Here is an 18760-nt window from a genome sequence, read left to right as displayed (position 1 = left end):
TTTGCTTCCTTGAGTTCCTGCTTTTCAGCCCATTACCTTTTTCCTTTGCCTTAGTGTCTCCTTACCTGAAGCAAGAGGACTTTGTAATAATATCCCTGTTCTTCTCCTACCTCCCAATGACTGCCTTATGGGTCCCTGCTTGAATTGATATTTTAAAATTAGGACTACGTCAAGCCATTTATAAAATTGGTGATTAGTCATAGTATTTAAGTTGGCAGCACTGTCATTTTCTATTCTATTTAGGGGTGTGCATTAGATATTTTAGCGTCTACTGTACTATTATATAGCTCATTTTCTGGCTCCTAACTCTTCTTGTAGTTCATCACCAACAACTATGAAAGCCTGTGAGTAACTTGTCTCACTATTCAATACGGGTCTGGGGAACTTGTGGGTCCTCAGATATTGTAGGACTGCATTTCCCATCTTGGTAAGGTGTGAGGAAAATGATGCAGTCCTCTCAGAGGTATCATGCGCTCTGCTATTCCTCTGCAAATAAATACATAACCTCTTCAAAGCATATTCAGTCTTCATGTTTATTTTGTGTTCCTTATTTATAGTAATGGAAGGTTACAAGTTATGAAGCAAGTTATGAAGCAGCAATTCTAGTTTTTTAAAGAAGTACCTTTCCCGGTATTGACCTGCTGATAGGAATGGGAATAAGCTTCAAATGTTGAGGGAAACCTTGAAGCTAAAATTAACAAAGTGCTTTTAGATGTGTTCTCAGAAAATGAAAGGGAATGAATGAACCTGTGGGAATTCAGTTTAGCTCAAAAGCAGGGGTGTAAAATCACTTTAGCACATCTCCTATAGAGAGGATATGATGATACAGAGTATACATGGGATTTTCTCCCAAACATCTCTACTCCTTCACCTAACGGTAGGCAGAAAACAATCAATATTGGGTTGGTTTCACATTTCCCCCTTATTCCAGGGTCTTAACCACTTGGTCCATCTTGCTTTATTGAAGGAGGGAGTGCAAACATGGTCTACACAGGACTTTCTTTACTGTCTAGTAAGATAGAGCTCCAGAGTACCACGAAATACATGCTTGTAGAGATGTGCCTTGACAGTGGGGGGAGTAGAGTGATGTTTGTGTTATCTCTTGAGACTTAATAAATATCTGGGAGCCCAGACTCTCCATAAACAGCATAATGAATTTCTATTATCTATGTTGTTGAATTTACCGAATTCTTAACTTCAGGATACTGGTGGTGGTTTTCTTTTGGGATTTATTCCTTTCCTCAATTTCTGACTTGTAAGTTAAGTCAAAACTAAAACCAGCTGAAGAATCCATAAGTGAATATTGGCATCTGCTCAGAACATATTACATTAGATAATTGAGTCTTCGTGACTACAGTGCCACAACAGAAATAGAAGATTTTGTGATACGCTCCTTGACTGTGAGAAGAAAAAAGCAGCAGATGAACTGTGTGGGAAGTGACAAATGAAGAAAAATGAAAAGTTGGAAACTATTTCTGCTTACATGCAAAGTTTGAGTCTTCATTAGTAACTTAGTTCTTTTATAAGAATCTGATTTTTAAAAAAGAACTTGACGAGTTCAATTTGCTATAAACAAAAATATTAAAATATGGTTTAAAACTTCTAGCTTTTCTGTCTCTAAGAGATCAGGTTCTGAAATGATTATCCTCTAAATGAAATATTTGGATATTAACATTTTTAATTGACAATGATTGAGATTTCAGATCTCTTGTCACATCCCATTTAACCCAAAATTCACATTTTTCATAAACTTACTAATTAATAGCATATTTGTAAAATTCACAACATGCCAGAGATCAGTAATGCTTCCATATTATTATTCTTTACTTACATCCTGAGAGAGCTTGCTAGAAAGCCGGTTCAAGACTTCTGGCTGACTTCTAGCTGAGCTTTCTGAGTAACTTGATGGACTTTTGCTGAGGATGCCTTGATGGCTATGCTAGGTCATCCACCTGTTTTGTTATGTCAATAGTGAAGACAATTAAATTGGTGCAACTGGCTTCCACTAATGTATCAGCCTGGAAAATGTCCCTTCCAAATCCAGAGAGAAGTACAACCGTAGTAAGAAGTAGTACACTCTAGTTCAGAAATTGTTGAAAAAAACAAAACTATTATGAATGCACATTTGTACATATAATTGTGCTGTACTTGCTTTTGCCTTGGGTGTGTTTTGTTAGATAATGCTATTTTTAGTTTGGTTGACTTCAAACTTTGACAAAAAGGGAAGACCGGAAGTGAACAGTGAAATCACTATAATAACATACTTCCTGTTTGAAGTGTTTTTTTTTATCTATGAGGCCTAGACAGAGGAGATGTCATTTCCTGGATTACTTATCTTTAGTATAGATGGCCTGCTGTACTACATCATCTCTTGACCCCCCCAAACATTCATCAGGGTTTATATCTATAGTACAGAAGCAGGGAGTAATCTTAAAAACCTTTGCTTGCTAATTGCCCGCTTAAATCTGTGACCTTTAAATAAACACGTTTAGGATTGAGATGTGGGTGTGTTTAGTTGGAGATTCCTCAGCAACCGTTATAAGGCTAAAGCCATGCTCCTCAAATGTTTTGAAATGAGGCCAATATACCATATATATTTACTCAAAACTTTTGGGACCTACATCTGAAATAATACAATTATTCAAGCCCTGATTTCCCCCTCTACAACAGAAGACAATAATATCACAAATTGGATTTTTAAAAAATTAATGTTAAAACATGTGTTCAATATTTATGGCAGTATGTATTTAAATAGAATTTAAGTATGACATAATAGAGAGAACAAGCAAATGTGTGGGACCCCAGAGAGGAGCTTATAGTCACTTTACTGTTCCTCTGTCTTTTTTATTCCCATGTCGTGTTCCCAGTAACTTCTACTCAGAACCATGTTGCTCCTTTTATGTGAAGGCTCCGTTTAGTCACCTCATGTTAACTGTGTGTGTTACATGATGAATTGCATTGTGAGACCTGAGTCAACCGTATATCAGACTTTTCAGTTGTTGTCTATGTGTTGGCAGCTTCACATCTAGGCTTCTACACTGGGTTGCAGGCAGGACTGCCTTTTATTGACAGCTGCACCTAATACAGAATTCTGCAATTTCTCTATGGTCAGAAGTAGGGTGTAAAGAGTTTATTACTCCAATTCAGCTCATCTATAGGGACTTTTGATACCTACCTTTATATTCAAATATAAAGATCAGCCATCTCTCCCAATTCAGAGGTCATCAGTTAGCAATACTGAAAAACAAAAGAACATGCTATCCCTGTTTCAATTTTGCCAGAGTGGTTCTTCCACTTAGATGATGTTTCAGTGTATGCTTAATCTGGTGTAGTCCTGTTAGGAATATTACAAATTGATCCAAAGATCATTTAATTTTATGTTCACTTTTCCATTCTCTGTCTTGCTTTGCAGTTTTGTTTTTAAATGACTTGTAAAATTAGGAGTTATTATTACATATATCTATCCTGGTCTGCTTTTGAAAAGTGTGAGATGTCTTTGCCCCAAGGAGGATATATTTGCAATGTAGATGATACAAAAAATTATGTATAATTTATTCAGGTCTGTTTGTAGTATGTACTTGACATTCCATGATGTTATATCTGTTCAAGTAATTGTGGAGTGGAAAAGGATAACTACTCTAAAATATAATTACAATTAACCTTATATATGTGTATGTGTGTTTTTTTTATAGGATAGTTTGAATTCCTTAGTTCTTGATTTGGATTACCCAGCATTGAGGAAGAACAAGAACATAGACAACTTCTTAAACAGATGTAAGTCTCCCTTATATACAATACTTGTCATTGTTTTTTAATGTTAGGTGAAACTGTTTTTTATTCACCTGTCTTCCCAAGCTATATTAAAATTTTGAAAAAGGAGTTTTGCTGGTAACCATATTTGACAATACAATCTGCCAACTTCAATTTACCAAATTATAGTTTAGTATAACCCACACAAACATGAATGAGGTGCATTGAGTCTTAGATTCACTGTACTCTCCCTCTCCTCTTCCCGCACATATAGGAGCAGGACCTTTGAAGCTTTTGAAAGCCTTGAGAAAGGTGTGCCCTTCAGTTGATAGGGTGGGAGCGTGCCATCAAATGCCCCCACCTCATGTTTCTCATTCAGGAAGTGCTCAGAAGTGTTGAAAACTTTCTCTCTGCTTTGTTCCTCTCCCCAGCCCAACTCTGCCACCATTGCCACTTCTGAAAAACGGCAGCACTGGTGGCAGCAACAGCAGGGGAGATTCCAGCCAAACTGCTCTCTGAAATGGTGCCTGCCACCCCACCCCCCTTAACATCTCTCCAGCAATGCTTAAAGAGGGGGTAGATGCTGGTTCAGAGAGCGGTTGTGCTTTGCGAGTCTTCCACCCCACCACTCTCTTGCTGGCTGCACTGCCCACTCTGCCAAACTCTTGCCAGTCATTGTGGCCTCTGCCAGCCTCTCCAGTGCTGACCTCTGTCACCTGGCCTCCTGCTCTCTCCCTTATTGGCCTCTGCTGCCCAGTCGGCCACCCAATAAATTTCTAGTACCATCAGTCTGTGGCCACACAACCTGCAGTGTCATGACATTCTTAACAGTTTTATATTTTAGTTAGATATCATCTAGGTTGTATCCAACACTGAGCAATTGGATTGCCACTTGCTCAACTGGACTTCCCTTCCCTTTCCTCCCCCGTGTGCCCTCCATCTGCTCTAGAGTGCTTTCCAACCCTCTGGAGCAAATTTTGAGGGCATGCAAGAGGCTGCAGGTGGCAGAGGAGAAGGAAGAACTCTGTTGGGCATACAGAAGTATGTTGTGCAAATGAGACTGCGGCATTGGATACAACCCATGTAGATACTTCCTATTTCATGTAGACAGAGGGGAGGAGAGAGAGGATGATATCCACTTGGTTATCTGGTGGACAGTGTCTGTTTGTGGATGGGGGGTGGCTGATTGCCATTGTCCCTGGCAGCCCCCAGTGCCCTCTGAAAATTGTTCTGGAGGTTAATAACTATGATTAACTTAGGTTCATCAATTTCAGTGGGTCTGCTCTAAGTAAAAGCTGACTAGAATCCTGTAATTATTCTGTACAAAAGGCTTAAAATGGACAGAACCTTTTGTCAAAATGTTAAGCTTTTTCAAAACACATGACTGATTGTATTTGTATAAACTGTTGGTGTGCACTGTAATGCTTTCTTTAAAATTGTTAGATGAGAAAGTTGTGGAAAATATCCGTGGTCTTCAAATGAAAGCAGAAGATTACGATGTTGTTAAAGTGATTGGAAGAGGTGCATTTGGTGAAGTACAGCTGGTAAGAATTTACAGTCCGTATAAGACCTTTGAATTTGCGTACAAATTTAACTTGTTTGAAATACCTGGTATAGTTAGGCTCAGTCTCCTTTATATTTATTGAATACACCATTTAAGAATATGTTTTGTTCAACTACAGGTGTCATATAGCAGTGTTTCCCAACCTTTTTTGGGCAAAGGCACACTTGTTTCATGAAAAAAATCTCGAGGCACACCACCATTACAGCCCCGTGACGTCAGCGTGCAGCGTCACGCCGGGAGGGACATGAATTGCTAGCAAATTACATAATCACCTCCTTGAGGGCTGGCTCATCTTCTCCGAAGGCAGAACCCCATTAATTAACAGCACAGACTCACACCATAGCCAAGACGAGGGGGGAAAACCTCAGTCATGCACAGTCATGCACATGTGGGGGCTAAATGAGGACGAAGACCGGGCAGAGAGCAGGGTTCAAATCACCCCACCTGGCCAGGACAATCCCTGGGTGCTCCCTTGGGCCACTCGCCTGACCCACCTCGCAGGGCTGTTGTTGCGAGGATAACATGGGGAGAACCACGCGCGCCCCCGGGAGCTCCTTGGAGGAGAAAGTGGGTGATGAATGCAATGCACAAAATATATGAGAGGCGACCAGGTTTTGCAGGTGAGGGGCCCCCGCCAGCCTCCGCTTCCAACACCCGGCGCAACGACGCCGAAGTTTCCCCCCGGGCTCGGCTCGGGGAGCAGCGCTGCTCCCCCCTGGCTCCCCTTCGCCATCCCGGCTCTCTCTGCCGCCCACTGGGGACCCCCCTCACCTGCCAAGTCCGGAGCGCCGGTGGAAGTTGCATGCATGCATGCAGGGCGCCGCGTTGCCATTGCATTGCACTGCACTCCATCCTGCCGCCCGATCTCCACGGGGGCGCAGGCAGGCTGCGCGGGGTCTGCGCGGAAGAGCCCCTGCCCGCCCGGCCGCCGCGCTCATTCCATGGCCGGGAGAAGAGCGCTTCAAACAAAACGCCCGGCCTGCCAGGCCACGCTGGGAAACATAGTTTGCGCACCCCGCGCGGGCGCGGAGCCCAAGGGCGAGGGGACTACGGATCCCGGCAGCCCCCGCGCCAGGGACGGAGGGGGAGAGGCCGGGTGCAGGGATGGAGGGACGGGTGGGCGAGCGAGTGAGTGAGTGGCAGCCGCCAAGCCTTGGCCGAGAGCCAGGAAGGGCCTCCCCGGAGGAGGAGGAGGAGGAGGGAGGCGCAGAGCGGGAGGGAGGGAGGGAACCCCAGGGGTCATCTAGTGACGGCGCCCCAAACGAAAATTTGACTTTTTTAAAAAAAAAAACCTTTCGAATTTTTTAATTTTTCCCGCGGCACACCAGGCAACATCTCGCGGCACACTAGTGTGCCGCGGAACAGTGGTTGGGAAACACTGTCATATAGTATACAAGATGATTCTTTGTGCAGATTCTGGCTTCCCGAGATTCTCTCCCCACCACCCCTTCTGTTTGCATGGTGGTTGGATTTCCAGTGATCAAATGACAAGGCTTTTGCATCCTGTTTATTGGTGGCTCAAAGCGCTATCCCCGCTGCCTAACTGTATGGACATGATGAGGGAGTTGAATAATTAACTACTTTCTTTTATTTTATTTGAATTATTTATTTCAATATCATATATGTTACCAGGAATTAATATTTAAAAGATATTCAGCAAAAAATTCCACAATTTACTCACTAATAATTTCACTGGACAGCGATAGTAAAAGCACTTCTATTTCACTCAGTTCCCTTCTATCCAAGGGCAACCAAGGTGTAGCCAATAGAAAGTTTAGGGGTGTATGCTGTCAACTTGAACAACTATCGCTTGTTCATAAGTCTTAATGGCCCTTCAAGTTACATGCATTTAACTTGTGCACATTCAACTTTATGTGTGTGGCAATAAATAAATAAAAATTAGAAAGGCAGTGGGGTTCCAGGGAAAATGATGTTGGCAGTCCCATCCACTATTGAACCTAGTGAATTTTGAGTATGTGTTTTTGGTTCTAGGCATGATCCATGGAACAGAACCACAAAGTTGTGGGCTTACAGTATAAAAACATTGCAGTTATGCATCCCTTTCTTTAGCCTAAGGAGTCAGGTCCCCCAATCTCTATCTCTCTCATACAGATTGGTTCATTATCATTGCATCATGGAAATGTTGCTGTCCTTCATATTCTCTTACATTTTATCCAGTTTGGGTTGGTGGGTTGCCTGGACAACTGGATTTTTCTTAAATGTTGGTCGTCTTTGATATGAAACCATGATATTTGGATGTATACATATATATAATTCCCCAGGGTTCATCAAGAAAGGAAGTGGAGAATGTTCTTTTCAAAAGCATGAAGTGGGATACACACCCACCCACACCCAAGACCAGACAATCTAATCCAATCCCAGATATTAGTTAAATGATATGTCATTGTCTCTTGATAGTAGGGGGTAAATCCCCACCCATTCTTGGGCATTTACTTAGTTGTAATAGCTTGTTTGTTTTAACTTCATGGAGAATAATAATAAACTAAGAGCTTCGCACAGTCTCAGTCAGTTTAACTAATCATCTGAAAGTTGTAGCCTTAATAATATAAACAGTATTAAGTGACCCTGTGTATACATGGTGTGTCACCATTAATCTTGAGTACTACTTAAAATTTTGACTTACATTAAGACCTAACTAATGTACATCTGCAAGATGTCTTTCCCCAGATCACCCTCTCAATCCAGCAGTGCTTCCAAATCAGCAAATGTATGCTGGCATCTTCACAAGTTGGCTACATGAGTACCTTTTCCTTGTATACAGGGTTGTTGCAGCTAAGAGCATGTTAGGCAAAGTAGCATTTTCAAAAGGAGGCTAGGAAATGAACTCCTGCATATGGGCACTAGCTGGTGTGGGGCAATTATTGAACAGTCTCCAGTGATGTACAATCATGGGAATGTCCCATTTAACTCAGTGAGTCTTACTTCTCAGCAGGCATGCACAGGATTGTCCTGTACGTGGCAAAAGCTGCTCACTGATACCCATGCAATTTTGTGATTCTCCCCACATTTTGTTTCACCAATTGTTCCATTAGTGTAGCAGGAAAATCTTAAAAAAGCCTTTTTAACTGGTTCAGAAAAATAGCATTTTTATTTTACTGTTGTCTGGGTATGCCTCTCTGTTGAATATTCAAAGTTAACATCCGACTAGTCATGTCAGGGGAAAGTCAAACATTTTCTTGAAAACCATGCAGTGAAGGTCCTTTGTATAATCTCAAAAGTGTTTACTAAGAAACAAGTTAATTGAAATTGAAACAGTTTAAAGAAGTGAACATGTGTGTTACTCTTGCATATTCCTCCTCCTTGCTAAGAACTGCCAATATATTTGTTGCAAGTACTTCCACTGCCCTGCTAGCAGACCACTGACCATGCAAGACTGTGCCTCTGTTCTTCTTTTTACTTGATAACCTTTCCAAAATACAGTGGTGCCTCGCAAGACGAAATTAATTCGTTCCGCGAGTTTTTTCGCCTAGCGAATTTTTCGTCTTGCGAAGCACGGTGTTGGGAAAGTTTTGGAAAAGCTTCAAAAATCACCAAAGTCTTCAAAAACCTCAAAAAAGGCTACCACACCGCGTTCTATGAGTTGCTCCTCGAAGTCAAGTCGCAACTGTATTAACGGTGTTAAGAAAAAGGAAACAAACTTGCAAGACGTTTTTGTCTTGCGAAGCAAGCCCATAGGGAAATTCGTCTTGCGAAGCAGCTAAAAAAACGCAAAACCCTTTCGTCTAGCGAGTTTTTCGTCTTGCGAGGCATTCGTCTTGCGGGGCACCACTGTAACCCAAAGTCTTCAAAAACTTGGTGATGTAAATGTAAAATTTAAATTGAGCAAGTTTGCCCAGTTACTCACACATCAACTTCTGTAGTGCAGATCTTTTCTCCTTCTTCTGTGCAGTGTACATGGTTATAATACCTTGTTTATACAGTTGTACAATGCTGTAGCTGAGCAATGGCTCTCTGCAAGTAAACAAATGAGGAAATACGCCTTCAGGAGAAGGTTAAACAAACAAATTTCAAAGGTATTGGTCCTTTCCTGGGTAGGTTACAATATACTTTAATCCATATATGTCTAATGTTGATAAACTTAAAACAATCTCTTATCTATAGTATATTTCTCAGTGTATGTCTTTTGTAAGATATTTAACCGTTTGTCTTTTCCAATATACAAGGCTGCTTAAGCTGCGACTGAGGAACCATTCTTAGTTGCCACCCTTCTAGAATATTTATTCTGAATGTGTTCACAATAACAATTCTCTACAATACTTAGAATTTACTAGTCACTAGTAATGGGGCAAGCAAAGCCCCTTGCTCAGTGCTACAATTCCCAAGTGCCTGGTAACTAGTTGGCTGTCAGGTGCTTGGGACTTTGACAGTTAGGTGGAACAACCAACCGTTCCTCATGTGACATAATAATGAGATCAGGTAATTGACAGGTGGGTTGTCCTCATCTGTCAAGAGTTGGGGTGGGGACAGATAACTATTTCGTCCACTGGAACAACAAGCTTCCCCACTCTTGTACTAGTGTCATTAAACACCAATTTGGTTTAATTGCAATCGGAAGGGGGTGGGAAATAAATGAAAAACATTGAAAATTGATTATCCCCTATGAGAATAGTTATTTTCATATCCTGCCTTCTTCCAAACAGGTGCAAAGTGGCATTTTTAGCACAATCACCCACTTAGGTAGATTTAGCTGAAAGACAGTGGCTTGCCTAATGCCAACCAGTTAAGCAATTAATCTAATTTCTTGACACTTTGCAACGATATTAATATAGTTGTCACTGTGAATATTCCAGGAGTGATAGTGGAGATGTGGAGATGATCTGTAGGGATTTGTGGCTCTTATAGCATCTTCATAGCATTGTGCAACTTTGAAGTTCTGTATTACTTGTTTGTATGTGTGGGGTAGGAACCAGTAAGCAATTAACCATTATTTCCATTTGAGGTGACTTTGTAATTAATTTTATAGGAGTGATCTGGCATGGAACAGGATGGGTGGTTGGAAGGGGAGAACAAGCTTTTAAAAAAGCTAGTGGAAGAACTTCAAAGAGTTCTTCTATCCCATTTGAGCAAGAGCTTCTAACTTGTTTAAGTACAATACTTAATGGTACAGCAGAATAGGCACTCTAGAACCAGTTAACATCTCAAATGTGTTTTGTAAAAAAATTGCCCTTTCACTTAAAAATGAAGTGTTGTTTTAACATGTTGCATGAATTGAAAATTCCATTGATAGTGCATAAAGCACTTGTGGATATTAACAGCATAATCCTGTTTGTTTTCAATGGGACTTCCTCCCAGTATAAGTTTGCTTCTTAGGAGAGTTTAATAAATCATAATTATCATCACCAGATAGCGGCATTTCAGTTATTCAAAGCACTTAACAAACATTATTCACACTCTTGGCCGCTTGCCTTGTAATACCTTAAAAAATGCTATCACAGTCAACTAGGCTGCTTTCATGAAATGAATTAATGTCATTTCCTTTTTGCGTAGAGTGTTATTGATGAATCAATCAACTACTTAATCAAGCGACTGAATATTGGATGATGCATGTGAATGGAAACTACTTCAGGGTTTTTATTTAATCAGCTCATCTCAAGGGACCAGTTATGGTTTTCCAGAAAGGTTTAATTCAGACTTCAGCAGTGCAAAAGAGAGCTTTACCTAGTATCTATGTTGGTTCTACATGATTAGATTGCAATCCCATACAATTCTCAGCAAATGTCACTGCGAACTTTCTTTGTGATTCCAGTAGTTGATAGGTAGCCGTGTTGGTCTGCCATAGTCAAAATAAAAAAAATCCTTCCAGTAGCACCTTAAAGACCAACTAAGTTAGTTCTTGGTATGAGCTTTCGTGTGCATGCACACTTCTTCAGATACCTGAAGAAGTATCTGAAGAAGTGTGCATGCACACGAAAGCTCATACCAAGAACTAACTTAGTTGGTCTTTAAGGTGCTACTGGAAGGAATTTTTTTATTTTTCTTTGTGATGTATTTCATTTATATCATGCATGAGAAAAGGTGTGGAAAAGTTCAAAGGGTCTTAAAAACAAGGAGGCTGTAAAAGGCAAGAAAAAAAATCCCTTTAAAAGGAACATTTTTGCTGAAATTAATAAACGAATAAAAAGTCTTTAACAAACATAAAGCCTACAGCAAGCCAAGCAAAGAGAAGTATGAAGAACTAATTGATAAACTAATAACCCTTACATCATTTTTCACTAGCAGAAAAGGTTGGAGAGAGAGAGAGCCATTAATTTTTGGGCAGTGAGTTTGAGGTCTTTTTCAAAACTTCCTCTTACTACTTGCCTTTGTCAAAAGGAGGTGGCAAGTCACCAGGGCAAGGGGAAGGACCATAGCTCAGTGACAGAGCATCTGCTTTCCGTGCAGAAAATCCCCTGCATCTCCAAGTAAGGCTGGGAATGACCCCTGTCTCAAGTCACCAGGGCAGATAGCATTCATCCCAATGTCTTAATGCAACTTACAACTTAAAACCAGTGCCTTAGCAAAGGATTGTAAGGCAGAGACCTCTATTTTTAAAAAGCAGCCATGGTAAATCAGAAAATTGCAGTCCTATATAATATGAGCTGCCATGGTTACAGTGCAAAGAGATGAGTTTTAGCATTTTAAAATAAATATAATGGATTTGATCTTTGCAGAAAGCTTCTGACTCCCTTCATCCTGTGTGGCTCACTGTGGCTCTTTCCTGCTTGAGCACATTATGGTAACCAGGGTGCAAATGCAGCCAGAATATATTGCTGATAGTTGTTTTTAAAATTTTTGTATGCTGCTTAGTGAAATGTTTCTATTAGGCAATTCATATAATTCATATATGAAATAAATGGTCAAAGAAGTAGAAATAGCTATACTCTGATTTTTATTATTGATCGAAGTGGATTCAGATTTCCACTTATCATGGATACCAAGTCACACAGACAAAAATACAAAGGATTTCATTTAAATCCTGTAAGGTCTTGATAAAGTAAGTAACTTCTTTTTCTTTGATCAACAGGTTCGCCATAAAGTAACTCAGAAGGCTTATGCAATGAAACTTCTTAGTAAATTTGAAATGCTCAAAAGATCAGATTCAGCCTTTTTCTGGGAGGAGAGAGATATAATGGCCTTTGCCAACAGTCCATGGGTAGTTCAGGTAAGTTTTTTGTGATTAAAATTCTGTGGTAGTTTGAGGTGATGTTTAAATAAGCATTGAGGTTTTAAATTGGTAGTGTTGTGTCCTTTATGTTGATTTCACATTTTGGATTTGTAGTTTAGAATCTTAAGAACTTTATTCTTTTCTCCATCTTAAAAATTAACTGCTAATGCGAGGCTCTTTCAGATTTAATTACAGTGGTACCTCGGGTTACAGATGCTTCAAGTTATGCGTTTTCAGGTTTTGTACCGTGCTGAACCCGGAAGTACCGGAACGGGTTACTTCCGGGTTTTGGCACTTGTGCATGTGCAGAAGCACCAAATTGCGACCCACACGTGCACAGACGCTGTGGGTTGCGAATGCTGCGGGTTGCGAATGTGCCTCTCGCACGGATCACATTCGCAACCTGAGATTCCACTGTACTTGATTTTGATTTTAAACATACCTGCTACTATCAGTGTTCAATGTGATGTTCAAACAAATTATGTTGCGTTGAAAATAGTTCACCCTCCCATCAGAAAGTTTAATTCTGTCATATGTGCAGCACAGTGTAAAACTGCTTATATGTGTTTTCGTTGTGTAGAAGCTGACAGGAATTTATTAAATTGGCTTGTAGTTACAGATGTGAAGTTGTTAGAAGGTATAAATTTAATCTGGAAGTGGCAATTTTCATTACAACAGTGTATATACCTTTGACCTTCAGTGGGTGTGCAGGAAGAGTACCATTTAACAGTTTTCTCTGGGGAAGTAAAGCACCCATTGGTATTAACAGGCTACTGCACAGAAAAGTAATGGTTTCAGGAATATAATTCAATTACTGGCATTAGCAACTTTTTGCTGGTCAAAAGGAGGCTCTGCCCAGGTGCTTGAGCCTCAGTGCTCTTGCTACTTCCATGGAAATGGGTTCTGCTTTCTCTTCATTTGAGGCTAACTAAATGGTACACAGTCGTACCTTGGCTCCCGAATGCCTTGCGAGTTGAACGCTTTGGCTCCTGAATGCCGCAAATCCGGAAGTGAGTGTTCCAGTTTGTGAATGTTCTTTGGAACCCGAATGTCCGACGCTGCTTCCGCAGCTTCCGATTGGCTGCAGGAGTTTCCTGCAGCCAATCGGAAGCTGCGCCTTGGTTTCCGAACGTTTTGGAAGTTGAACGGACTTCCAGAACGGATTCCATTTGACTTCCAAGGTACCACTGTATATTATTAGGAAATGTCATTTTAAAAAATAAGCCTTTGTAATGAGTCATAGTACAACCGGCAGACTATCATATGAAGCTTCTCTTGTTTATTGTCAAAACAAAGCATGTAAACTACAATCAAGTCTCAGTGATGTTACAGTTTTGCTTATTATAAGGATTGAAGTGTCTTTGTGATTTTAATCAGCACTTGCCATATAAGTTGCGTGGAGAGCTTGCAAAGCTTCCTACACTCTCCAATAGTGGGTGTACTTTGCACATCTTTTACTGTAGGGTTTTATCAGCAGGTAGTGTACCCAAAGGCCGCAACTCCCTAAATTACCTCTGATTGTTTTTGGAGTTAGAGAAACATATTTGTCCAATCATACATTTTGTATTATTACACTATTGGAGGCAGTCAGAAGGTAAACTTGAGGGAATACTATTGCTTGCATTCTCCCTCCTGCTGTATGTATCTACCAACGTAGTGGAGGCAGTGGGAAAAGGAAGTGAAGGAGGAGGAGGATGGGAATTGGGCTTGTGGAAAAGAAAATCTTGTATGTGAACCAAAGAGTTGCAAGTATGGTGCTGGCCCTTTCCTAATGTGCCTGTGAATAGATGTCAGTTCTGATGCTGCCTTGTCAGAGGAAGGAGACTTGCTTGTTTCTCAACAGTTCTGTACTTGACTTTCTCTTGAAATGTTTGGTGAGCCATAAGAGATGTGTTTCATCAGTGACATGATGGGTAAACTGAATTATTCTGGAACTCCTTAAAGATCTGCTACAATTACTGTATCATACCAAAACTATTCTTAAAAGGCAGGGGGAAAAGCTGCTCTAGTTGCCATAAATTCACTGGAATTCAACAGATTGTGGCAAATTGCCCGGTTTTGTGAAGTCTTTATATCTGTCCATCTTTCTGGGTGCAGCTTTTTAGTGCCTTTCAAGATGACCGATACCTTTACATGGTCATGGAATACATGCCAGGTGGAGATCTTGTCAACCTCATGAGCAATTACGATGTGCCTGAGAAGTGGGCCAAATTTTACACTGCTGAAGTCGTCCTTGCTCTTGATGCAATTCATTCCATGGGCTTGATACATAGAGACGTGAAACCTGACAACATGCTTTTGGATAAATATGGACACCTGAAGCTTGCAGATTTTGGTACTTGTATGAAAATGGATGAAGTAAGTATGTGGTTCATTATGTGTGCTTCTAAAATAATATGCACTATATCGAGGTAATTTTAACTGTGCCATAGACACAGACACAGCATGGTGCTGTGGCTAAGATAATTTGTGCCGAGTCTCCTGTTTAGTTCTTAACCTTTGCTGTCAACTCACAAGGTAACCTCAGCCAAGCTACTATCTCTCAGTAGTATCTACCTTGAAGATTGAGAAAGAAGGCATGTTGGTGTGCACGTTCAGAATATGGTTTTATTTTTCAGGTTTGAACTCCAGGTCTAAACCTCCATCTCTTTTTAAGAAAGGCAAGAAAATTATAAATGACTCTTTGTGAGGAAAGACCTCTTGCTTTACCATTTGCTGATAGTTTTCATAATACCTTAGGGAACATTAATTACAAAATAGAAGGCTGTCTGATGACAGGCCCAGAGACTGGCTTAGGGAAATGTAAGGGATTATGTGGATGTGGCACCTATCTTTCCAACAGGTTGTTTTATATAGGTCATGGCTTTTCAGAAGTGGCTTGTCAGGTAGGAAGAGAGACTGTTGTGAGGTGTGGAAGAAGCCTCCCAAGCTCCACTGTGCTGTCCTTTCAATGATGGCACATATTCATTATTGGATCAACTTCTGTTTAGCACTGTCAACAAATTAAAATGTTTCAGTTGATTATTTGAACAACCAATTCTATTCACATACACATAGACAAATTAACAGATTTTATCTCTGGTATCTCTTTTGTAATCTCATTGAGCACTTTTTAGAAACAATGGTGTTAAGTGGTATATAAATTTCTAAATAACTGTGCATTAGAAACTCTCACAATGTGCAGCTCTTTACCATCACAGTTATGATACAAACTACACACAGGGAATTCTTCCTTCTATGGGTGAGTTGTATAGAAAGGAGAATAGGATGCTTTTTCATAATAGGCACTCCTTTTCCCCACCCACCCCGTTTTAGAAGCAGCGATCTCTTGTTTTGCTTGCCTGCCCTCTTTGCAAACAATTGCTGCTTCAGCTTTTCTTTTTCTCTTTCCCTGGCTGCTTTGCTAATCTTTGTGAATTGGTGGTTTTTAAATGTATGAACAAGACATCTCCTTAATAGAACATAGTTAGGGGTAGCCACATGGAGAGGCTGCAAGGAAGCATATTTATTTGGCTACATCACATCACATAAATAAAGAAAACAAACTTATAATAAAAATTATACCAAATTAAAATTACAACAGCAGCAACATCCTAAGACCACAGTAAAGCAGGGGAGATTAATCAAAACCCACCCCATCTACATCCAAAAAGTTGGCAGAAGAGCTGGTTCTTTAGCTGTCATCTAAAAGAATGGAATGGAATGAAATGACAGGATGCACCTCAGTGGGAGGAGAGTTGCAAATATGTGGAGCCACCATTCAGTAGGTTCTTCCCAAGGCACTGCTTGTGTATCAACCAGTGCTGGAACCATTAGGAGGGACTAATTTTCTGATCTAAGTAGATGAACAGGTCAGTGCAGGAAAAAGCACTCTTTCAAGTTCTACAGCACCACATAGAATGGAGTAGAAAGTAGTGATCTTGTGCCTCTCTACAGTTTGCTCTACTTCATGGGTTACAGGTTCAGTAATGCTTACAATTAAAGGCCTGCTAACTACTTTGAAATAAATTTTCATTCATTAACTATTAGTGCTTTAATAGTGACCATGAATGGATTAAAACTGTTGCTGGTAAAAGAGAAAGAAAACATTTCAGCAGAGTGATCTGTTTATCTAGTGAAATGGAAAATATTTTATTATTCTTGCTGTATGGAGTCAGGTTACAATTGAATTTTAAGTGCTTGATTTGGAAATGAGCTTTTTATAGTGGAACCTAACTTCTAAATAAGTGTGCCTATTAGGGTGGGTGTGAACTCAATATCAAACATGTACAAAACTGAGCAACTGAGATTGCACCTGAGTTCCGTGTCTATCTCTTGTGTTAATGTTTGCTTCCTAATGAGCACAATAACTTGCATGTATTTACTGCTTAATAATCAAACCCATAGCATCCTCTAGTGGTCTTCAGATGACTTACTTTAAAATTTAAGATCAAATAAATCGAGCATACTTATTTGAAATAAAACATTTTCACCATTTAATTTGTAAGCACTTACACTTTTATTCCAGTGTATTCCCATTGATTCTAATTTGGAATAAATTTCAAAATATATTCTACTTATTTCATGCTATTCTGCTGTGTCCTTAATCAGACATTAGCATGCATCAACAAAAGGCTAGTAGGGGAGAAAAATCTGACAAAACTGCATTTGCAAAATTTGAGCCAGTTCTAAAAATGTGGATGTGGACTAGGGCAATGCTTTTATGATGAATGCACCAAATAAATATTTTTTAAGTATGGATAAAGCTAATAGACATAACAGATTTCTTAACATGCAAACAAGATATTTTTTATTTACTAATGCACTTTAGCAGTCCACACGCAGTCAACAAAGTTCTGTGAAAATTCCTGATGTCTATCTAAAATACAGTTGACATTTTGGCTTATTGTGGGATGAGGTACTGGTGCAGATGGAAAAGCAAACAATCACTGTCTACTTGGATTTGTGGATTATGCCAGTACCAGTATTTGTGATGCTGTGTGGGTCTTGCACCCACCCCTGTAATTTTTGAGTTTTACTACTGTTCTTGCTATGTGGAAAGTTATAGAATCACAGAACTGTAGCATTGGAAGGGACCCCAAGGGTCATCTAGTCCAACCCTTTGCTATGCAGGAAGCTCATCAAAAGCACCCAAAACAGATGGGCATCCAGCATCTGCTTAATTACACCTATGCCCTGTTCTTCTGTAGAATTGCTCAGAGTGGTTTATATATGCTTTTCAGGCAGCCTCCTATTGAATCAGTTTCCTGAGCCACCCCTGCTCAGCACTAGCAATATAAGTGTGTCATGTGGCATATTCTGGGCTTTTCTGAGAACCATAACTACATGATGGTTCCTTTATTCCATTGTTTCAGTGTAATAATTCAAGCCTCATATCTCTTTAATGACATTATAGCAATAAATGACATTATAGCAATAAATGTCAATAATATATGCATAAAATGGTTGCTTTGGTAAATCTTGATGATAATTAACATGATACTTAAATAAAAGAACTATTTACCAACTATCTTGGTAAAAGTAGGCTAAACATTAGATGGCCTATGCCTCCAGGCATCGTTTTTCTTCTAACGGTGCAAAAACTAGCTTACTTCGCATTTCTTATGGTACAAAATCTGTGAACAATCTGTTAACTGGGTAGACTCACAACCTTGACGGAGACACACCAAACCCTTTGTCTGCACTACAGCATCACACCTCTTTCTCTGAATCTGTGTCTGGAGTGTTCAAATTTTGTTTTGCTTGGGTTAAAAATGGAAAAGAAACTTAATTACACATAGTTAACTGTGGCATGCCAATTTTGTAATCCCATTATTGATGACTTCTAAAGATGCAATTGATGTAGCAATTCAGCCTATTCAATTACTTTATTTTGCATAGAATTGGACACCCTGCTAGTAAGAATCTGGAGCACCTCCAGATCATGTGTAGTTTTCTTGAACAACAGGGAAGCATCACAGCTGTGTAAATACAATACTTTTGATGGGATGTTCCCCATAAAGCATTCTTTTTAGTGTCTATTATTTTTGTAACTACATGTTACTTATTAGTATGCCTTTATCACTGACATCTTAAATACATTTATTTTCTTGCCCAAAATGATCCGTCTGCTAAAAGAATAAAAAACAGCACCTCTAGTGGTTACTGCAGTTCAAAAACAAATTTTGACTACTGCATATTTGCTCTTACATTGTGTTATTGGTCAGCAAACCTTTGAAACCCTTGATTTCACTCATACACCCTTACATTGAGCCTGCTTCATAGTTGCAGCCTCACAAGTA

At 39.9% G+C, this 18760-nt stretch overlaps 1 protein-coding gene across 14 annotated transcripts in view; it reads left to right on the top strand.

The window, feature by feature from the left end:
- Positions 1-18760, top strand: part of ROCK2 (Rho associated coiled-coil containing protein kinase 2) — a 73614-nt gene that overhangs the window by 17415 nt on the left and 37439 nt on the right. For 12 of the 14 annotated variants that reach the window (XR_014524041.1, XR_014524042.1, XM_083495406.1 and 9 more), the window contains 4 exons: positions 3693-3774; positions 5194-5294; positions 12339-12476; positions 14577-14837. Coding sequence is in view for 12 of the 14 variants with exons in the window: in XM_083495406.1 (XP_083351532.1) it covers positions 3693-3774; positions 5194-5294; positions 12339-12476; positions 14577-14837 (582 nt within the window). In the remaining 2 variants the exon portion in view is untranslated. The remainder of the gene's footprint in view (positions 1-3692; positions 3775-5193; positions 5295-12338; positions 12477-14576; positions 14838-18760) is intronic. The other 2 variants (XM_083495405.1, XM_083495403.1) reach the window with 1 other exon arrangement.

The sequence above is a fragment of the Podarcis liolepis genome (genome assembly GCF_965112155.1).
Source record: "Podarcis liolepis genome assembly, chromosome: 3".
NCBI lineage: Eukaryota > Metazoa > Chordata > Lepidosauria > Squamata > Lacertidae > Podarcis > Podarcis liolepis.
This window is presented reverse-complemented; position numbering and strand designations above follow the sequence as displayed.